Below are 22,867 nucleotides of genomic sequence, written 5' to 3' on the forward strand. Positions count from 1 at the left end.
AGGGCTTATTAGCTCGGGCTCAGTGCCATACTAACATAGTCACAGGAGTTCCAGTTGGCCTGACACCATGTCTGCTCAACATGGTGTGAACTGAGCACAGGGCTACGTGCCCGCACAGCAGCACCAGGAGATGCCTGCAGACTTGGCTGCACCACACTGATGAGGAGGCTGTGGGGGCCAGGCCTGCTGGTTTGCAGGGCAGCAGGGGCACATGGGGATGGACAGCATGTCGTGTTTGCCTAAAGTGGGACAGGAAAGAAGTGCAGTGCAGATGAGGAACCAGGAGGGACTGAAACTGGCTTGATGAGAAGACTTGGCGCACAGGAGCCTGGGTGTGGGAGTGGTAGATGTGAGTGACTGGAAAGGGAAACTACAAGAGCGGTCAGGAGGAACAAGCTGAGGACTTGCTGGGTAAGGAAACCAATCAGAAGTCTGAGTCAAGCACTGGAGGAGGAAGAACAAACTCCACACCACACCTGGCATGAAATCAAGATGCCTGAAAGCAGTCATTCCTCCGCTGCCAGCCTATCACCTGATGAAACCCATCAAGAGAAGTGTTCTATCCCTTGCAGTGCTTGTGCCGACCTTGCCAAAAACAACTGTATGGTTGCTCTGAGTCAGGTCTGCCAGTGTCCCTACTGAGGTCTGCCTGTGGCAGATCAGAATACCTCAGCTTTGTTCTTGATCTGTATAGGCATCAGAGCAGTGCTAGGTCATGAGCTCTCTGCTTTTTCTATTTGCAGTTTCAAAAATCAGCATAAAACCTATAGAAAAACATTACTGAAATTGCAAATTCAAGTTCTCCAGAGTTTAGGGTTGTTTGCCTAACTCCAATTTGATCCTCTTATGCATTATGATACAGTCTTTAATTACTCATTTAATTACTGTTAGCTGGCTACGTGCCTCATTCAGGCATAAGACAAGCTTGCTAGGGGAGATGAATTGGGGTGGTGTAATAAAATGTTATCTTTAAGACACCTCTTCCCGCCATCTCATTTGCTGCTGCATAAGGAAGTAAGATGGCCATGGCAGGAAGAAGTGCTGCTCTCCTCAGAGCAGGGCAGGTCTGCTCTGAAGAACTATGTATTATTCCTACCTGTGATTCAGAATAAGATTCAGGCCAATTCACCTCAGTAAAGCCTTTTGCAGGTGTGCAAAAATTTTGACATTTTTCTGGGTGCCTGATGTGAAGCCCTGCAAAACACAGAGCCATCACAGAAATGATGCCAGGAAGAGAAATGCTTTGAACATATAAAATAATGCACTGTGCTGAGTAAATCGGCTGCTCTGCATCCCAAAAGTAATGTATGCTTTTGATGTTAATGTCATTGTGTCTCCATTGCCCTTCTGCAGAGCAAGAATAGCAATAATATCTTCATCAACATATGGGGGAGGTATTGTGAAAATCAGATTAGTCATTATTTGATGTTTGTGAAGCGTTCAAGTGCTGCTGTTCTGATGAGCAAAGTGGAAAAATACAAGACAAAATTGGTTGTCTTCATTTGAACGGTCTGTGGTTAAAGCAAAGCACTGGGCCTTTATAGGAGAAAGGAGAGAGAAAAAATTCTGGAAAAATGGCTCTCTAGTCAGCACTCTTCTTTCTAAACACAGAATGAGGTGGAGAAAAAGATGGTGTGTCCTATGCCAAGACTGCAGAACTGAGTTTCTGTACACAATCTTAGATCTCCTGGCATCTCCTACCAATTGAAAGAATGCCTGAGTTTGCACCATAATAGGTCTCCCTTTTACTGATATTTTGGAGTGTTTGTCTCACTGTAAAGCTTGGGGTTTTTTATGTGAGTCTGTTGTCTTGCAAATCTGATGGTTGGCTGTAGGTTTTTACAGAACTTTGACTCAGCTTCAGGGAAGGAGGAATGAAGAAGCAGAAGAGTGAACTTCTGAAACCCTCCTTTCCCTGGGTTTGAGCAATCTGTGCTGTTATGAAACCTTTTGAAATCTCATTTGCTGATGTCTTCCTGACCCCCCAAATTATTCTTGTGTAAATGTTGACACCCAGCAGAGATGAAATCATTGACTTGGGGAAACACAACAAGCTTATCAGAAACTGCACGATTCCAACAATAAACCAGCAATACCAGCCTTATTTTTTCTTTCTTTGTCGTTTTTAAAAAAATTGTTTGTGGTTAGTTGGCAGATGGTATTGTGAATCAGACTGTACGTAACTGAGGGAACAGAATGATTTTTCAGTTCACATGAACCCAAATCCCTGTCACATATCATACCAGTTTTATTTTCAGGTCTTCTGTGTGCTTATGATTTTAATATGTTTACTCATTTGATGTTGATAGTTTTAATGACAAACTCACAGAGTGTATAAGCAGAACAAGAACTAGATATGTTTTCCAACTGAATTCAGGCTGTCTGTAAATTTTCTCTGCGTGTTGTACCCATAGCTTACTGAAATCAAAGAACATCAAAGTTTCTCCACTGACCACCTGAAATCAGTTAGTCCTCAATTGGGTCTTTTTATTATTCCGACACTAAAGTTATGTGATTTGCTTTCTGAAGGAAAGTGATTTAAAAGTGGACAGAGAAACCATCAGAAAAATGTTGAGGCTTTGGTCTCCTGTATCATGCCATTAGACACCAGGCAGGGCAAAAGAAACAATTGCAATCCGTTTATTCATGGACAATTGTAAAGCCAGAAGATGCATTAAAACTTGATTTTACACCTTGAATGTTTAGGATCAATCACAAAGTAGCTCCATAAAGAAAAATCTTTCTAAGGATTTTGCAAAGGAGAAGGGAGCTGCCCTCTAGCAAACTAAGAAAAAAATCAAAATAGTCTTGTTGGTTCAAAAGCATTAATTTTGAGTTCTGCTGTTCAGATGTGAGTTTTGGTGTTTTATGTTTTAAATTAAAGGCGTGGCTGAATGTTCATTATCCCTATGATAAAAGCAGTAGAAATAGGTGCAAAATGACCCTTGTGCAATGCTGTAATTTACCTTTATTTTAAACTGGCTTACACATCTTAATACATTATGACAATCAGAATTATCAGGCCACCAGGCGGAGAGGAGTTTGTTTTGTTAATTGTTCTTGTTAAGCCTAATTACAGAACGGGGTGGAGTGGATGTGAGGGGAGGGAGGAATCTGCTAGCAAGAGGAAATTCTAAAATCCTCGGAGCAGTTCCAGGCAGTGTGTGTTGGGGAGCAAGAGTGCGGGTGTGGTGTGGAGTGCATGAGCATGCGTGCGTGTGGGTAAGAGTGTGAGAGCGAATGACAGACTTTCCATATGGACTAAAATCCTGAGATGCATAAGCTGGAGGTGGGGAACCTGTGCCGTGTGGACACATAAAGGTACAGCTGAACAAAGAACCGTGCTGTAGTTTTCTTTATGAACTAACCCTTTTTTATTTTTGGAGGGGGATGGTGGTGGGGGGGGAGGCAGATGACTTACTTTGCTGTTAATCTTTGAGGTTTGCATTAGATTGAGTGTTAAAATGGTTTGCTGATATGCTGCACTATTCTTTGATATTACAGGTTGCCACGTAGCTGTGGGTTGGTATCCTAAAGCCCTTTGAAATATTTTCCTTCTTCCCAGTGATTGTAGCAAGATGTGCCGTGCACAGACTGTGTTATTTGTTTATACTTTCCAATGGAAAGCATACATCCAAAGAGCCCTTCTGCCCTGCATTATTCCAGTTTGTTTATGTGCCCCACATTACGCTGTTGGCAAATTACTGTGCCTGACCTGCATTGTCAGCCCCCTCCATTGCCTCGGGAGCCTCCGGCACAGAAGTTTCTGATAAGGCAGTTTTGAACAAGCCAGACGCCAAGTGAATGATTCTATAACAAATCTGTGCTCTTCTCCAGGGTATGTTACCTGACTTGTTTGCTGCCAAGGTGGTTTTATTGGTTTGGCTACTGGCTGGAGGGAGGAGACTAGAACAGCACACGAGTCACGCTTTTGTTTTGCTTAATTATAATGTACACTTTTAATAAAACCTTTTAGTGCCGTGAATTAAATGTCATTGCAATCCTGCACAAGAAGAAAAATGCTACTGCTGCTGTAGCTGACAGCTGAGTGGTTAGACAGCCAGCATGAGTCTGAGGCTCAGAAGCCTTTTCTTTGCTGGCTAGAGATACTGCTGGGTAAATGTGTTTACTTTTTCCTTAGTATTTATACTAGTTAATGTGTCGCACTAGATAAATCTACTTCCTGAATCCATCTTTCAGCTTGCTCTCTTCCCTCCCAATTGACAAATGGTTTGAGTTTGACACCGTTTTATCAGTTGAGCCCCTGCTGGGTGCTGCATGCCTGCTTGTTCCTGCTTTATCGTGAAAAGTGAATTATCTGCAATATTTTGCTACCATCTCACTAGCAGTTGGCAGGCTTTTCTATATGAACTGATTTAGATTTCAGCAAGGGGAGGCTGTTGTCTTTCTCTGCAAAGCCGTGTTGTTGCTCTCCAGGAAAACAAAAGATCCCGGAGCTTTCTGCACCACAATCTGCTGCTGTCCCACTTTCAAGGAGGTGTTTTGTTTGTTGCGGCAGCTTCCTATCTTAAAATGATAAATTGAGCGGACATGTGTGCTGTTTTAAACTGCTGTCTCCAGGGCTTTGTGTTCACTTAGGATAAAATACATTATTTTGTGGTAGGCTCTGGTGTGATTTAAACTTGGTTTAGAGATTACAGAGCAAAAGGGAAAGCATCAACATCTTCAGCAGTGGTAGTTTGATGAGGAATAGCTGTCAGAAGAAGAACTCTACTGACTTAACCTCAAGTGGATTGCAAATGCATTAGGGATTCATTAATATTAATAGTAGAAAAGACATTTCCTGCTTTCATTTGACATCTTCCAAGCTCTTTTTTTTTTTTTAAGAGCAACTTGAAGTGCAGTTTTAACACTTATTCAAGTTACTACAAGGATGATAAGCTAAAGTTAAACAGAAGGAGACCTCTGAGTGTGTGGGGTTGGTTTCTAGGAGTCCTGGAATTTGGTGCTGTGCTTTAGAGAAAGATTGTGGTAAACTCTCGGGTGAGACTTTCAGGGCAGTTTTTAAAATGGGTCTGTTAGGTGTGATTGCAACCAGAATAAACTGTTGTCACAAGAAATTGTCCTATGAGGGTGACAGGAAGGTCACTTTCAAAATGACATGTAAAGGATAATAACTGTGTAGATTTCTGAGGTGGGCACAGTAGCAGCTAGTTCATAAGTTTAAGGGTGAAAAAAAAATCCAAACCCTTCTCAAGTCTCCAAATACACGCTGAGGTTGGCTGAACAGTTCTGTTTGAAAAATACAGAGATCCAAAGTAATTTTTACTTGTTTCAATCTTCTAAATCCAGTGATGCATTTTCATGCCTCTGCTCTGTTGCCAGGAGGCTTACAAGATTTATTCAATGAAATATAATAAAAAAGAAATTTGACAAAATCACCAAATATCTTTGAGACATAAAATAAACCCAAGAATTCTGTTAGGACCAGAAGGGAACATGTAATTGCAATGATCATTTTTCAGCATCCTGCACATCACAATTTCACCCGCTGAGCCCTTTAAGTAAGAGAATTTGTGGCAGTGAAATGAGGCAAGGGCTTTGCTTTTTATAGAAAACACAGCTAAGAGTCCCAGTTCATAAAATACCAAAAGAAAACAGGTAAGCCCCCACAAAGCACCTAGTCTGGCAAGTGTTGTGATGCAGCAGCTACAAATGCAGAAGTGCACACGAGTTTGGCAGCTCTTACTGATAGGGCAATTTGAATTGTCAGTGTGCGTCTGCTCTACTTGTTGAGCCTAATGAAAAGTACAGTTTAATCACTGGTGTGCCAAATTGACCATGATTAGCTGTTATTGCAGATTAGTGCATTGTCTGGGGCTCCAGAATTATTGATCTGGGTGCTGTGCTCTGGTGTTTTCTGTGCCCTCTATCGTAACCTCTTCTTAATGCTTAGGGCAGAGAAGCAGGAAAGGAGAGTAGGAGGGAAGAAGTCCAGATGGGAAGAAAACAGGTCCTGAAAAGACCACATAGGAACTAGGTCAGGTACTCTGGAGATTAAAGAAGCATGCTTCATCCCTGGACGCAGGAGGCAGGGACAAGTAGCATACAATTACGAGGAATTAGAACGGCAACAAGTAGTGCAGATTTATCAGCTTTAATTGTCTATTGTCAGGACAGAGCCCTTCTTGTAGATCAGGCACTGCCAATGCTTTAATACCTCTAATGGACTCTCTATTGTGGGATTATCTCTCCTAAGGACAATGTATTTCTTAAAACTAGTTGTTTTGGGAGAGGGAGGGAAAAAAAAGAAGAAAAGAGACAAGAAGTGGCTGCAGCCCTCAGTTGTTTTGGGTTTTTTCCCCCTCTCTGGTTTGTCACATTTGCAGGAAGTAGCTGAGAGCCCAGTGTTGCTCTTCTGTCAGCAGCACCATTCCTTCAGGGGAACTGATAGATACCTATTGAACATTAACCCCCTTTGCTCCACCTTCCCCAACGAGCTCCTCCAGAAACAATAGCTGGTTGATAAAGAGCAGATAAGCAAGGACACCCGGCTTAAGAATCTCTCTGCTATCTTTATTTTAAAAGCTTTCCTGGGTTTTGCAAAGTAAACATTACAACATTTAAAGAAGGATAAGGTGTCAACTATTTAATGAGAAGTTGTGTTTAATAGCAGAGGAATTCTTCCCTCCCCCAGCCAACACACAGGTATGAAAAGACTGTTATTTCACCACCCTGGGGTAGGAGAGGTGGCGAAATGACAACTGTACTCTTAGAAGCTTAAAAAGTGGTACTACAGACCAACCCTAATCAACTCTAAACATACAGTCACTATTTTGAATCATTTGGTCCTCAATGCACGGTAGTCACACTGCTGGATGTGTGATAATCTGTGGGTAAATATTTTCATTTCCACCACATGCACTTTGTCATGGTGTGTAGCTGTTGTTTTTGTTAATCTGTTTTGAAATGCGCTCTGTGGCCAGCTCTTTGTCAGAAAAGTGGCGTGGTTCCATCCATGGATCTTGCCCTCCTTCTTGCTGTGTTCATCAGCTCCAGGAGATTGGGCAGCTCGGAGAGTGTCTGACATGAGAACTGAACTGTGCAAGAGCACAGTCTGAAGTTTCACCATTGTTCATATCACTGTGTCTTACCAGGCAGGTTGAGGAGAGAGTACCCCAAAAAGTGTCATGACTGCCAAGTTGGGAAGAGACATGAAAGTTGAAATAATACAATTAATTCTGAGGTGACTTCATTATTTCAGCTTGTTGAGAGCTTGTTATGATGCTGATGTCTGAAGTATTCACAAGAGTGAGCCTTCTAATATATGCATACCATCTCAGCTCTCCTCCACGACAGTCTGGAAGTCAGCCTATTTTAAATGAAAATTTTCCAAAGCACACTCTTTTTTCAGTCCTCTTGTTACCAGTAAGGTTGGAAAGTAATTAAGGTAGTTGGAATGGGTTGGCCAGTTGTCATTAATTTTTCCTCAGATTCAGTTACAATAGACAGAATATTCAAAACTCCATGGTTGGGACATGAAAGGTAGAATTTGTACTCAGCTCTTCTTGACCAGCATAAACTTGTGTTGGTAGAAACACACAAAGACAACAAAAGTGTTCTTATATGGGCATTTGACTATCACCCCTACCTTTCCCAAGACCACTATTGCTCAGAAGTGTGATGGGAAGGCTGATGGTAACCAAGAAGGGCACATCTGTGGTCCACCCTCTCACAAAGCCTTCTTGCCCTCCTGACAACAGGCCCAAACAGCTTCAGCTCCTTCTTCTCAAACTGAAGCCTCAACAAGAGGAAAAGGCTGAAGCTTAATTCTCTCCTCTGTGTGCTGTGAGAATGTTTTTATTCCATTGGAGGAGAATTGTTTTGGCTTATTCATACGTCATTTCTGAGCAGTATTTTAATAAGGCCTAGTGGGAAACAAAAAGGGATATGGTATTTTAGTTTGATTCCTTTTTTCTCTTTTTAAGGAAAATTTCTTGAGAGGATAAAACAACAGAAACCAAAAGTGATGTTAAGGCTTGCACTAGGCAGTAGCTGAGAGTGCAGCCAAAAGATCTGCTCTTGGTATTGCACAGCCCAGACAAAAATAAACGTTTGGCATTTGGAAGTGCTACGAGGCAATGACCAGGGTGCTCTGTAATTAAAGGCAGTCCCTGAAAGCTGCATGTATTAATTCAAAAGCCTCCTGGCTATAGCACACACCATCCCAAATGCCCTTGCAAAAATCTTCTTGTAGATTCAAGTGCAATTTTAATTTCTCTCCTTGTAGGCAATACCAGCTGAAGTTGTCTAGGGCATACAAAGCCTCTGAGATCATATCTGAAGCCCATAGGCAGGTTTTGCAAAGGTCAGGCCAGTCTGAAGAGAAGGCAGCTTCTCTTTTACAACAAAGTGTAACTTTTCCTGTTGCACAGTCTCTAACGTGTGCTGGGTCTCTCTCTTTCCCTTGAATCTGACAGCAACCATGTTTTTAAAAATGTGGCCCCAAAACTTGAGTGCATATCAGAACTTGAAAGCAAGTTCTTCTTAGAGTTTGATTTCTCCGTTGGCTTTTGAAAGATGTGCAGTCGTGCAACTACATCATGTACCTTCTCCAATAATGACCACAACTGGTCCCCAAATGTTTACCAGCACAAGGATGCCTACATGCAGGAAGTGGGAAATGGGGGTGGGTCTGGTAGTTACTCTTGATGTGGTCAATCTGCCACTGACCTTGTTTGGGGAAGGGGAGGATGTGAAAATGAGACTCTCCTTTAATCTCTTGTGTGCATTTTATCTCCCCTCCAACTTTTTAAAGAAATTTCATCTATTAGAGTCAGTTCCCTTCCCTCCTTCTTCCCTTTACAATTACAGCAGGCGCAGGGAAAACAGCAGCAGTGGGAAAACTCAGTGGCAGCTGAGGCTGAGTTGCACAGGCTTGTTGTTGAGCTGAAGTGGTGATAGCATCAAAGGAAATGGATGGGGATTTCTGAGATCAGAGCTGTTAGGGCCATTCATGATTTGTTGCCAGGCTGAAAGCTGCTGCAGAGAGAGCTGCCTGAGAAATGCTGATTAATACAGTAATTGAGGTTTTCTATGAGCGAGAAGGAAAAAATTAAAACATTACTAAAACTGTTCTTTTTGAAATGAGCAACATTTTGAGATTGCACATTCCAGACAATAGCAGCTACTGGTGCAAACGATTTCTGTAAAAGAGCAGATAACTTCTGGTTGAACACGGCGTCTTTTTATGTTTCTCTCTTAAAGAGGAAGGTCAGAAGGTCAGTCTATATATTTCTTTAATGGCAGAGCTTCCTCTGTGATTCTTACTTTAGTACACATTCTTAACAATTTGTTTCTGTCTCTTTTTCTTGATAAACTTAGTTTTATTCCAGATCAGACACTGCTAGGTTGGATCTGCACATCAGTAATACCCCTTCTCCTGCACTAAGATAGTTCTGGGCTCAGCTTCACTGGGACACCTGGAGCTAATTTTGGGATAGCCTCAGAGCGTGCCACAGAGTTTTTTGAAGTCCATAGGCTTCATAGGCTGTACTCACCTCCGCAGGCTCCAGGGATAGAGCCACACTAACCCGGGATACTGGCATCCTCCTGAAGAATATTTCACTTTATCTGATGTGATCTAATCGAATCTAATCTAATCTCAGCTTCCTCTTGTTTTCCAGCCCAAAAGCATTCTCAGTTCCTTGAAAAGCAGATTTGCTTTTTTCCCCTGGTCTCCTTCACATTAAGAAGATCAGTCCCTAAAGGAAACACATCAACCCTTTCTTCTTGTCTCCCCCCCACCCCCCCGCCTTTTTTTGTTTTTCTTGCAAGCTAACAGGGAAGTGAAAAGCTCTGAAACAGCTGCCTCTCGGAGTGAGACTATTTTTCGGTAAAATAATCACCTTCAGTATGACTACATTGTTTTTCTGTTCTATGCAGTGTGACTCAGCATCAGTTAATTAACCCAATCAAGTAGGCCGGATTTCTCTCCTTTAATGAATGGTTCTTCCTACTTCAGAGCCTTCCTAGACCTCATTTTGGATGTGCCTCGGTTTTACAGGGTATATCCAATTACATTTCTATCCTCCAGCCCCAGTGCTCGGGCCACCTCTCCTGTGGAATTATGCTGTGGTGGCAGTGAAGCCAGGACACTCACTTGGGAGCAGTTGCCCTACTTAGGTCTGCTGCCACGAGCCCTGCCGCACACACACACACACGGAAGGTCTTTACACAGATGTGCTATTCTCAGCATCGCAGGCCCAAAATGGCAAGTAATCCTTTCCACACGTCTTTTTATCAGTGGGAGGAGGAGCAGGTTAGAGAAAGGGGTTTGTGTACGCCTGTCAGAGAGACAGACGGGCACCCGACGGCATAAACCTGCTTCCCGCCCCCCCTCCCCTTCTGCCTTTCTCCTGTGAAGAAATTCACCAAGATCATCCTAGAATATAAGTGCACGTATGTTTAGAAGGAGAATGTGAAACTAGCTGCCACGTAAAGTGCCAGGCAAGTGACGAGAAATATGCTTACAGAAGTGTGAGGAGAAGGAAAAGGAGTAGAGTTGCCTCACAGGGAAGCAGCTAGCATTCGTACTGGGCTGTGGATGGCTATAAATGGAATTGTGCATCACCGTTCCTCTGAGCCCGAGGACGCCTTGCTGAAGAGACAGGACCACTGAAGGAAGTAAGGCATCTGGTTGTTTTGTAATGAGAAGCAGGAATGCTCTTAATAATAAACAAACAGGACATTGTATGCCATCATCACAGGATGTCCTTCCTTCAGCCAGCATGCTGACTTGGATCGGAGGAAAAAAAAATTGGGTGCCGGGCTCTGTTGATTGCTCTACCAACCCTCCTTCCCTCGGCAGTGTGCTCCCGGGCGGCCGCTCGCACATCGCCCCGTGCGAGACCCGGGCTCGTTTTCTTACCGCGCTGCGAAAGGGGCACCGGGCTCGGAAACGCTGCGTGCCGCGTCCTGCTGCTGAGAGCTTCCCTGCTGTCACCAAGGGAAAGGGGGAAGGTTTTGTTTAAGGGGAGAAACAGAAATGTTTTCCCCAGTTCCTCTTACAGGCACTGATTAGAGACTCTGGAAAGGGATAAAATCAAAACTCTGAAACTCCCAAATTTGTCATCTCAAGTAAATTGCTGAGGTTTGGGAGCAAGCACTTTGAATCGAGTTTTAATCAGTAAACCAGTAAATTAATTTTAGTTGGTATTTTTTATAAAGTGCTATCAAGTCAAACTACGCAAGAACGAAAGCGGGCACGTGTTAAACTCCGGAGCTTAAAAATAGCGCGGAAAACAGATTTCTAGTAAAAGTTGCCTCAGGTGCGCTCTCCGCGAAACGCCGCGGTGCCCGCCCACCCGGCAGATCCCGGCGGCGGGGCAGCGCCGCGGCTCTCCCAGCTGACGCACGGGGCCGAAAGGGGGGGGAAAATAAAATAATAACAGTGATGTAGAAAACCCAACGCGGGTGGGCTGGGCGGGGCAGGGTCCGCAGGTAGGGCCCCACCTCCCGCGCTGTGAGAGGGGCCGGCGGAGGGCGGGGCGGGCCGGGCCGGGCCGGTGCGTGAGCGCGGGCGGGCCGGGGCGAGCGGAGCGGAGCGGAGAGCGCGGCTGTGGCAGGCGGCCCCCCAGCGTTCCCCAGCGGCAAGAGCAGCAGCACCTGTGACAGCCGGGGGAGGGAGGAGCGGGAGGGGAGCGGCGGCTGGAGGTGTGAGTCAGTCTCCCGGGGACCCGGCCGCTGGAAGGAAGGAGAAATGTTTACTCTGTAGAAATGAGCCAGGTTTGCCGCCGCCGGTGGGCTTCGGTGTGGAAACGCGCGCGGACTCTGCCCCGGTAAGGAGCGCGATGCTGTCCCGTCTCTCAGCCCCGTCTCCACCTCCCAGGCTCTTGCTTCTCGCTCGTCCCGGCGCCCGCGGGACGGAGCAAAAGTTTCCTCGTCGCCTCTCCCGGATCGGGAGCGCTCCTCTGACCGGCATTAACCCTTTCACTCCGCTGCGCAGCTGTCATACCCCTGGCCCGAGTTTCGCTGTTCATCCCCTCTTCCCCTTCAACGCCGAGGGTCCGGCACTGTCGCACTGCTCGCCCCGACCGCGGCCAGGACGGGGCACGGGGCCGGTCCGGAGCGGCGGCGGCCGAAAGGAGGGGAGGGCTGTGTATTGCCGCGACCCCCGCCCCAGCCTCTTCGGGCTGTGCCTCCCGGGAGGGCCCGTCCCGGGGGTCGCCGGGGGTCTCCCCCGAACCCGCAGTCAGTCAGCCCGTAACCTCTTTCTCGGAAAATCGTGCGCTTTCAGTCTTCGTGTTTCGTTTTTCCCGGAGGAGGGGTGTGAATTTCCTAGTAGCTGCGCATCCAAAAAGGAAAAATGAAGGGATTTTACGCCGGATTGAGCGTTATTCTCAGCTACCGGCGAAAGCACAGATTTTGGTTCCTCATGAACCTTATGGAAAGAGCCCGACCCTAATACATGTTCGAGGATAGGTTAGATAACTGCTTCTGTCCTGAACAGACAGAGGGGCTGAAGGACTTGCTGAAACTATTCTGCTAGGCTCATATCCACTGCTTTGGGATACTAATTCTAGGACTAATTCTAATCAAAATTAAAAGGGATAGAATAACTTTAAAAAAAATATTTATTTTATTTATTTCCCATGTTCCTTTTCTGGTTTGACCCCCAGGAACATGTTGCAGTGCTTTGTACAGGGCTGCTGCTGCTACAGTGATGCTGGCAGGATGTCGGCTTTCTCAGCCTTCCATGCCAAAGGATAAGGGGACGTCAGGAGGAGGCGGGGGGGCCAGGTTGTTTTGAAAGTTGTTTGTGTGTTGAAAGCCGGTGGGAAAGTTCAGGCTTCCCCATTTGGAAGAGGCAAGGCTGGGTTCCGCTCTTCCAACATGCGCTTTCCATTTTTAGCTTCATTCAGACGCAGACAGCAGTTCCTTTCCTCTTCCTCTCCTTGTTTGTGTGACACTTTTCTGAGGCAGCTTTTCCACAGGCGACTAAGTGGTCTCACGGCCATGACCCCACATTTTCTTCAGCACGGAATATTATTTTCTCTCTGAAGCATTAAGGAAAGGGTCTGAAAAAGGTAAAGTGGTTGTCACAGCCTAGGGATTTTCTCCTCTTTGTTTTTGTTCCCTCATTACTACCGAGACTGGCATTTTAAAGTGCTGCTTCAGTCAGAGCAGCTTCGTTTACACTGCTTTTTGGCTATTACTCAACTGTACCAGCTATCCCGCATACGCTTTTAAAGTGTCACAGACTACTGTATTAGTCACACTGTATCAACGGAAACCACAACACTGAAGGACAATGAGGATTAAAGGCTGTTTTCTTTTTTTCCAGGCTGCTACACAGTGTAGCTCGGACGCTGTGAGTTTCAAGAATCTGGTGAAAGGGAGAGAGTGGACAATGAAAATGGACATGGAGGATGCTGACATGACTCTGTGGACAGAGGCTGATTTTGAAGAGAAGTGCACATATATTGTAAATGATCATCCGCTGGATCCCAGTGCCGATGGAGGCACCCTAACTCAGGCAGAGGCTTCCTTGCCAAGGAACTTGACTTTCAAATATGCATCTAACTGCAAAGAGGTAAGCGGCAGTGCTCTGGGGAAGGTTGGAGTCAGACAAGCCAAATCACAGCGCTTTGGAAAGCGTGTGCTCACCCTGTCTTTGATTCTTTAGCATACACACACACACACCCTACCAACAACAACAAATGCTGCCCGCTGGCCTTTCATATGCGACCCTAATAATTCTTTTAAGAAACTGTGTGCTGGTCATCTGTTGTGTAATATTTTCACTGAAAATTGTAGCCAACCTATCCCTGAAACTGGTTCTGTACCAATTCGCAAACAGTTAAATTTTCACACAATTTGAACAGCATCTGAATAAGCATATTTAAACTGTGGGGTAGTTCTTTGTGCCAATTTCTAGGCTGCTGTTTGCCAGGACCATTCATTGCCTCTGGCTCAGAGATTAAAGTGCCTCGGTTGTCCAATAAATAGCTTTAAAAAAGTAAAGGAAAAAAAAAACAACAAATTCCTGGAAATGTGTTTAATTATTTCTTTTTGTTTTCCCTTTGGTTATGAAATTGCCTTATTCTTTTTGTGAGGTTGTTGTATTCCCAACTTCCTAAATTCTTAAAAACTCTGGCATGTCGGTTAAGGAAGTAATGGTAGAACTGTAGCGAGCTTGACAGAAGTGTGGTCGTAGCTTAAATTAACTTTTGTTTATCTGGGACAGTATCTTCACCGGTAGCTAGCCGTGCGAGTCTGTTCCATCCTTGTCCCTGGAGTGGGTACATTCTTTGTTGTTGTTTCAGAAGGGCTGGAAAGAAACAAGCCTGGATGAGCAATTTGGTTTTGTGTTTACTCCTTCATATAGAGTAGCTATTATAGCTAGGTGTGATGTTCAGTAGCGTAACAACCCAGGGGACAACCCTTCATTTCTCCCTGTGCTGAGACTTGTGGTATAGCAACTATTACCTGTGCTTCTGCTTGGGCTAAACATACTGACCACAGAGCTGAAAAGGAGGTACACTCATCCATGCCTATCAAATATTTCCTTCCAGAGCAGGTACTTGTTTAATCCTGTGTAGAGAAATAGGGCCAGACCCCCAACTGAAGGGTGTTGACACCGTGGAATTTAGCTTGGCAGTACTTAATAGAGTGCCAAGTACATTTGGTAAGAGGTTAAAACTAAATTCTCCTTAAAATCACTCTTCTCTTCCCATCTGCCTTGCCCTGCCCTGCAGAACTTTGGCAGAGAAAGGTCATGCTCCAGAAAAAAGTGTGAAACCTGGTTTTGTGTTATTGCATTGCTAGATAGGTCTTAGTATGGTGTGAAGAGGGAAATAAAGCTGAGACTCTGCCATGGGATAGAGGAGGATTTCTGATTGAAGGATGAGTTGCAGTGTGACAGCTCGGGTCAGTCCTTGGCTGCCGGCTGATGATTGATTGGCTGCTGAGGCTGCTGCTCCCTCTGCCCCTGTAGAGTCCTGCTGCTGTGGCTGGAGACATCCAGAGAGCTTTCAAAATTCCCAGCACTGTGTTTGGAAACACCAAGGTGTAATTTCCTTATTCCCTGGCTCAGGTCAGTGAATCAGGAGGATTGCTGCCATCTCTGTATAAGAGGTGGGGGAAGAGAGAAGTTGTTGAAAGATTGCTGTTTCTTTCTTGTAAAATGTGACCCGTGCAGCTCCCTGGTAGTGGGAGTCTGACTATAGGACATCCTCCTTTTGTTCTCCAAAGCTCCCCCCGGTCTTTCATTTGTGCTGAATTGCACCTACCCTAAGGAGCAATAGGAGTTTTTGAGCCCTGACTATCTTTAAGGTAGCTCTGCAAGGAAGGGCCAATATGATTGGGCTCTTTTGCCCACCTTCTGTGAAGGCTACATTCTGGAGAATGTACAGACAGGTCTCATTTGCTACTTGTCTGCAGGGTGAAGTAGTTGTAAATGGCATAATCTGCTCATGTGCTAGGAACTTCTGACATGCAACACTGTATTTTTCTTCTGTCTGCCTTCTAAGTTCGATTTTGTTTGGTGAGGTCAGGACTGGGTACATGTGTTGCTTTTGCGTGTTTGTGGGTCAGTGAGGGAGCCTGATTCTGGTTTTGACCTCATGGAAAACCACTGGAGTTCTGACAGCTCGGGAGAGTGGGTTTTTTTCACTTGCAAAAGGATGAGGTAAGACTTTGAGGGATGCATACGTGCGTGTTTGCCAGTGGGTTTCAGATGTGATCTGTCTTCATTGTTAACTTTGGGGAAAGCTATGGCTTCATCTGGCTGAGAGTTTAAAATGCTGAGTCAGTTTATTGTCAAAAAAACATCTATAATATATCGCTTGTGAAATGCTGATACTGTCATGATTAGATCATTAAATCCTAGTTCTGTCACGATTGGTATTGTGTCTCTGGCTAGAGCAGGAAAAGTACTGCGTGCCTGCTTAGGAGGGAGGAAGTACGGCCCCTGATGTTTGGGGAGGGCTGCTTCTTCTATATCTTCTCCTTGCATGCTTTGTGGAGCTCCTCTTTAAAGGTTTATGCAATTTGCAAGGGAGCCCATGACACGTCATCATACTCTTGTTTATTCTTGGATCTTGATCAGGGACTTTTCTGAAGAACACATTTTTTGCTGTGAGTTCACAGAATGTGTCAGCATTTTAAAAAATGAATTACTACTGCTCATAACATTTTAGGCTGTTAGATTTGCATGAAGTCATTTATTTATTTGTATGTGAATTATTTATACTTTCCCCCAGTTTTGGCAATTGTCAAAAAATGATGAAATGTGGTGTCGGGCTTATGCTCTGGAACGCCATATGTGAATGATTTTTTCATAGAAACATTTAAAAATATTTTTTTTCAATAATCTTCCCTTTTGTCTCAGTGCTTAAAGCCCAAACAGCCTTTCTTCATATAAAATGATAGTTACTCTGCTATCTTGAATATTACTAGCATCGCATCCTGGTGTGTGAGCTTTGACAGAGGAAAACATATCTCGCCAAACCACCCATTACTGTTGCATATCTCTGATAAGGCCATTTCTTAGAGACAGACCCTGAATCAGTGATTTTGGTGAAAGGAGTGATTTTGAGCTGTTATGAACTGTGCCTCACTGACCTCAGACACTTGCTCTCCCCTATTGCTTTTATTTATTTTTTATATGGTTGCCGAGGAAGCCATCTGAAAGCATTCTATTTTGTGGCATAACTTTTAGAAAACTGGTCCCTGAGCAAAGGGGTAAAAAATACATAACTATAGAACTAGTAGCTAAAAAAAAATTAAAATCAGTGTTAATTGAGGACACATAACGGCCTGCCCTATTTGCGTGTGGAGAATGCTGCTGTTTTAATGAAGCCAATGAGAGTTTTGTTCGATGTTTTGGTTTTTTAAAGCAGTTTAGTGGTCCCACTGCAAAATACCGTCCCTTGCAGAATGAGCAGGAGTCGTTGTTTTACTTACATCTCCCCAAACAAAGATGCAGGAGCGCTGATCTTCCAAAGCGCCATCTCAGATGAGATTTGGGACCGGAGCCCAGCCGCCTCACGCCCGGGGGCCGCGGGCAGGCCGGGATGTGCTGAGCGGGCCCCCGGCGCCGCATTAGGACCCTGGTCAGTTCCAGGGCCGCGGTCGGTCCCGGGCTGCCGCCGGCCCCGGGCTCCCCCCGCCGGGCCGGGCCGGGCCGCCGCGCCCGTGCGCCGCTCGCAGCCGGGCCGCTCGTGCGGCGGGCTCCGGCTGAGGCCGGGCTGCACCTTCCTGCTGGAAATGCTGTTGTATAGGGAGAGGAGGGACGCGGCGGAGCGCTGGGAGCTCTGAAGGGAGAAGGGGTAAGCGCCTGTGGAGAGGAACGAGGAGGGAAGCGCCCGTGAGGCGAGGTGCGGGCCCGCCGGCGGCGGCTGAAGGGCTCCGCCGCTCCTGGGGAGCGCCCGCGCCCCGCTCCCCGCGGCTCCCGGGAAGGGCTCCCCGGCGGGCGGAGCGGCGCGCTGGAGGACACCTGGCGGACACAGCTCCGAAGTGCCGCTCTGGCACAGCCGCCGGCAGCCCGGGGGCCGCTCGGCCCCGGCTCCGGACCCGGAGCTGCGCCGCTGTCCTGCCTGCCCGCCCTCGGCAGCTCCCGGCTTCCTGGCCCCTTCTGAAGCCGCACCCGCTGAGCTGCGGCGGGGCAGGAGCCCCTTCTGGCTGCGGCAGGGGGGCTGCTGGCGGCCTGGAGCCAGGCTGCCTTGGCACTGCCCTATCGATCCCAGCAGCTGAGCTTGGCAGGGAACAGTGGAGTCCGAGAGTTGCTGACCTGAGAGCCACCATCAGCTAAAAGTCATCTGGACAGCTTTAAAGCCTGGTTTAGCAAAACTTCAGTGTTGGCACAGGCAGATGTGCAGAAACCACTTCTGCCAAGTTCTGATGTGTGCAGGCTGGGAAATCATCTTTTCTTCTCCCCTGGCACAGCTGAACACAAGCGCTGTCTATAAAGTGGATATCAAAAAGTATCTGCTGTGTCACAGAGTGTTTCAAGTTGACTAGTTCAAGGAGTGATTTCTAGAGATTCTGAGAATTTCATTAAAGTCGTTTTAATTAAGGCCAAGATATTTTTAAAACCATGAAAAATCTCAAGCTATCATGCAGTAAAACTGGTAGGGTGTGCTTGTAGCTTGGTTGTGAACTTTTCTTGAGAGGGCAGATGGATGTAAATTAAGATATATAGGGAAAATGAGAAGAACATCTGCCTTTTTCAGCTCTCTATGAGACATGTACAAGTAAGACAAAAATAAAACTGAGCCACTGAGCTTGTTTCAGCTATGGTAGGTGTAAAAAAATTTCTGGAAGTCCCTCTTCTCTCTCTTTAGTCCAGATGCACAGATCAATGGAGCATTTACCTCTGCTGTTGATGTTTCAATTTTTTTTTCTTTGTACTGTGCTGAAAACACATGTTAAAATGCAAACGAGTACAAACAGCCACCACGAACACCCAGCAATGTGTTCCCAGGTGATTCCTTGAATCCATGGCTGTTATTTGGCCCCTTTATTTTGACATTTAACAGGAAATTATGTTAGGTGTTCATATTTCCCTGGGATTTTTAATCTTGACCAGTACACAGGCAAGGATTTCTCTGTCTGCCTCTGACTTACACATTAAGGATCACAAAATGTAAGAAAATGTAGCATGAGAAAGTCAGAAGGCTTAGCTAATTTGTGAAGCACTGTCTACATACAGTTCAGGGTTTTTACCACCCTTTGCTGAGAAGGACTGTTAAAAGAAATAGAAAAGCTCACTGAAGTGAGCTATCTGTAGGGTCTGAGGAGTGCTAATCTGCTTTGGTAAGGACATTGATTCTTTGTGGGGTACACACAGCAGTAATCCTAGTCCTCAGTCTTCTTCAGCTCTTCTGGTGTTCCTGTCTTGTTCTGAAATCCTGGTGAGCAAAAAGACAAGTGGCAAGGTGTGTGGCAAGACAAGTGGAAAGATGTTTAATACATTTTGCTATGAGCATTTTTAATACATTTGGTTTTAGTACCAAATTAATGGGCTTTTTACCTTCTTTTTTTTCTATTATCTGAGCAGCAAGATCAATCTTGCAGAGGCTTGGGGTTTTTGGTTTACAAAATTGTTGGTTTTCTAACATTGTTTAGATACATTAAATTTAAGAAGATTGGTGAGAAACAGGGAGACAAAACCAATAACTCAGCAGTGTTTTGCAAAGGGTTACTCCAAGGCACGTTCTTCTGAATAATGATTAATTGCTTCCTGATTTGTGGTCAGTGACTTTTTTTGGTATAATTACTGTCAAGAAGGAAGCTGAACAACCAGAGTACATTTCTTAGACCTAGCATAGTGGAGCATGTTCTTCAAAATCCTTACACCTTTTTTGACCAAACCCACTTAATATATGTTACTGGAACTGATGATTCCTTTTGTACAAGAAAGTGACCTGTGAGTATATGTCCCAGAGCCATTTCAGATTCTGTTTTGTATGCCACTGTATGCTCGTAAGAGAACTGAAGGTTGTCTTTTTTTTTTTTTGGTGTTCTCCTTTTAGCTATCTGGGCGGGTATAGACCAGAGAATGGAGGGGGGTGGAGGGTGGTTTCATTTTGATCTGGAAGAGCAGTCATTCCAGTTCCTAACTTATTAGAAAAGCAAGCTCTGTAGCAGTGAAGTGATTGATAGATATTGCATATTTTTGTTTGCTGGAACTAGACTTTTAGGGGTTGCCTTTGATAGGGAAAAATAACTTCTGAAGATATTTGACAGTCTCTGTACATTTTGCTTACTGTTTCTTCTTGTAAATGTATTTCCAAAAAGCACATTTTTAAGGTGGTTTTCATCATTAGCTTCCATATGTCTTAGGAAAATGCTAGTACCTAACAAAACTGTTCATATTGTAACCAACACCATTGTTCATTTATTAATTTCTGGTTTGCTGACCTGTCACAAAAAATTTGCTGCATTGTCTGCTTTATCTTGTTACACTTGGGGGACAGGGGAGAAGAGGGAGACTTCTCATTTTCTACTGGCAATGGACTGATCCTGTGCTGCTCTTCTTGCAGGTCACTGGAGTGATAAGCAAAGAGTACATCCCAAAAGGAACACGCTTTGGACCCCTGGTGGGAGAGATCTATACCAGTGATACAGTTCCCAAGAATGCAAACAGAAAATACTTTTGGCGGGTAAGTAGGAAGAAACAGCAGCACGTTGTTGCAGTGAGCAGATCACTAAATGAGTATGGCTGAGAAGCTGGGTCACTTCCTGCTGTGTGATGCAGGGGACAGCCTCTGTATGTGGCCAGGCACAAACAGGGCCAGTGGGTGAATTAAGCCGAGTTAGAAGCCTGGCTGTCTTGGATGTAGGGACTGTGTGGGTGGAGAGAGCACTGCAGATGCACAGCCCTTCCTGGCTTGTTCTTCCAAAATGTATCCGTGCTGATTCTGTAAAGAAATAGTTCTCCTGCTTGCTCTAAGGGCAGGTTATTTTGCATTTCTTCACAGTGGAAAGTCATTCTGATTTATGCAAGTATCACATCCTTGATTTTTCCCACCATGAAGAAGCTGTTAAAGTACTGCATAAACTTTCACTCTGGAATTATGATACATTTTCTGACATTTCTTCCTGCTTCTTGTATAGAGCTGCTATAACACAGTGGTAGTAGTCTTCAGCATGTATCATTCAATTCATAAATCTTTCTAGGCCTCCTCAGAATTGTTAAAAAAGCAGCTCATGCAAAGGGAAAAGAGACAAACACCAGAGGTGGTTCTTAATTTGTACTCCATAGTATAAGCTGGAAGAAAGCAGCAGCCAATGTGTTTTGGCGTGGGCAGTGTGTGCTGTGGAATATGCTTCCAGTTTATCAGTTGACATAATCCTCATTTTCCTTACAGACACATTATTAATTGTTAGAGAACATTCCTTCAGCCCCATCTCATTCCATGGATTTGTTTTGCTGCCTTCTAGCCATGTAGGTTGTGTCTAAATCCGTGGATTTGGGACTGTGTCCAAGCCTCTGTGCTCAGGTGCCTGCCTGCCTTAGTAATATCCCAACCTCATATCCAGGTGAAACCCAGGGCATGCACCAGCATTCCCCACACCCCTTTCTTCCTACCTAATTGAATCATTTTGGTTTTCTCAGATCATTCTTGTACAATGTAATACAGCATTGCACAGGCAGTTATTTGCATGAGTGTTTTTACAGAGCGGGCAACTGTTTTCTCATTAACAAGGCCACAAAATGTTTCTTTTTGTTGAATTTTTGGGAGCTTGTGTCCAGTGTAGGAAGAGACCAGGAGACTGACACAGGGAAGAGGGGCTGATAGCCATCTTGCAGGACTTCATTCCTACACCGCAGTGAGAAAGATGACATCATTCTTATGATGTGATTTTAAGCTTTAATGTGGAGGGATCCTCAGAAATAATATCCTAGGAGCCATCTAGGCATCATTAAATTCCCTGTTATAACCTCTTGATTCGTTCAAGGCAATCTGCTGCACTGAAAATTAATTCCTTCCTAGGGGTCTGACACAGCCTTGCATATGCAAAGGAAATTGTGGGAGATAATTTCCCACATGTTGTTAGAGGCATCCTGGGCTCGCTGGCAGGGGCGGGCACATCTGCTGGGCGCCCGGGGCCGCTGCCCGCGCCAGGGGAGCGGGGCCGGCCGGGCCCGCGTCACTTCTGGGAAGCGCGCCGTGACTCAGCACATCTGGGCGCGCCTTCCTCAGAATAGGTGGGAGCTGGGGGTGCCTCTGCCGGGGAGCCGGGGCTGTGGCCCTGACGTGGGAGCGGCGGAGGGCTGGTTTGGGAAGTGGTGGCAGGCGTCAAGCGCCGGAGCCCCGCGTTCCTGGAAGTTTGCGAGCCGGGGTGAGCGGAGAAACGCGGAGGCTCCTCTTGATGCAGCACATCTCGCCCGGCTCCCTTCCATTTTCTCATAACAAACACACCGCAAAATCTCTCGCAAGCTGCTTTGATGAGGCCACATGTATTTCCCCCTTCTCAGTTTACAGGAAGTTACTCTTAAAGAAAGTGATTCTGGTGTTTACGGCCCGCGTTAAAGGGCCAGGCCGCCTCCCCTCTCTGCCCGCCGGGCTCCGGGGGCGCAGGAGGGTCCCGGCCGGCCCGAGAGGTGCGGAGACAGCTGTGCTGGGGGCACAGGGGCAGGAACGCCCCGTGGAGGGTTTTCTCCCCGAGATAAGCTCTGTCTCCCCTTTGGAAAGGCATTTCCTCCTCAGCGAGGTGTGAGCTGCTCCCACTTCAAGGTCTGGCTTTTGCCTGGTCATCTGTTTTCAGAAAACCAGGAGCCCCATTTCATCAAGCATGGAGCTAGCTCCCCTTAAGAGTAAGCAGTGTGTGTTTTTACAAGTGTGTTTCCTGGATTTCTCTGGATTTTTTTTTTAAATAATTATCTTATTATTTCAAGAAACAGTAGCTTTTGTCAGTGATGGGAACTTCTTTCCCCTGAAACCACTGAATAGTTTTCAGATTCATGTTTTCTTGCCCCTCTGTGGACAAGTCAGAGCATGTCCCTTGGTAGGAGAAGTGACATCTCATGGGCTAACCCCTTGTCAGGTCTTCCTTCAGTTATGGCAGGTGAATTTCATCTTTGCCTCGCCCAGCCTTCCTACAAAAGGGTTACAGTTCAACTATGAGCAAGTGTTGCTTTAGGACTCTGGGGGGTGGAGAATGTTTGCATAGTTTAAACCTTTGGGTGGAGGTGGTAGGAAACTGCAAGTACAGAGGCCATAGAAAGAGGTGAGAAGAACTCTGACATAGCACAGCCAGTCAGTCTTATACACAGGTGACTCAAAGCATTAATGCAAGCATGCACTCAGACCTGCCCTCATCAGCATCACCCACTTGTTGATCAGAGCACCAGGAAAAGGGCTCTAAGGTAGACTGTTCACACAGAGAGATTACT

General features: G+C 45.6%; 1 protein-coding gene and 1 long non-coding RNA gene across 5 annotated transcripts in view; one reads left to right on the plus strand and one right to left on the minus strand.

Moving 5' to 3' along the window:
- PRDM1 (PR/SET domain 1) overlaps nucleotides 1–22,867 on the plus strand; it is a 100,816-nt gene that overhangs the window by 64,616 nt on the left and 13,333 nt on the right. Inside the window, exons 1-3 of one of the 4 annotated variants that reach the window (XM_063153094.1) lie at nucleotides 3,176–3,321; nucleotides 13,307–13,555; nucleotides 20,010–20,129. In XM_063153094.1, the coding sequence (XP_063009164.1) occupies nucleotides 13,373–13,555; nucleotides 20,010–20,129 (303 nt within the window). In that variant the 5' untranslated portion in view covers nucleotides 3,176–3,321; nucleotides 13,307–13,372. Of the gene's footprint in view, nucleotides 1–3,175; nucleotides 3,322–11,661; nucleotides 11,802–13,224; nucleotides 13,556–20,009; nucleotides 20,130–22,867 lie in introns of those variants that run through there. The other 3 variants (XM_063153095.1, XM_063153093.1, XM_063153092.1) reach the window with 3 other exon arrangements.
- On the minus strand, nucleotides 14,006–17,054 carry LOC134416436 (uncharacterized). The gene is made up of 2 exons (XR_010027267.1): nucleotides 16,930–17,054; nucleotides 14,006–14,293 (listed from the first exon to the last, which is right to left on the minus strand). It is a non-coding gene; the product is annotated as an uncharacterized LOC134416436 (long non-coding RNA).

The sequence above is a fragment of the Melospiza melodia genome, chromosome 3 (genome assembly GCF_035770615.1).
Source record: "Melospiza melodia melodia isolate bMelMel2 chromosome 3, bMelMel2.pri, whole genome shotgun sequence".
Lineage (NCBI taxonomy): Eukaryota > Metazoa > Chordata > Aves > Passeriformes > Passerellidae > Melospiza > Melospiza melodia.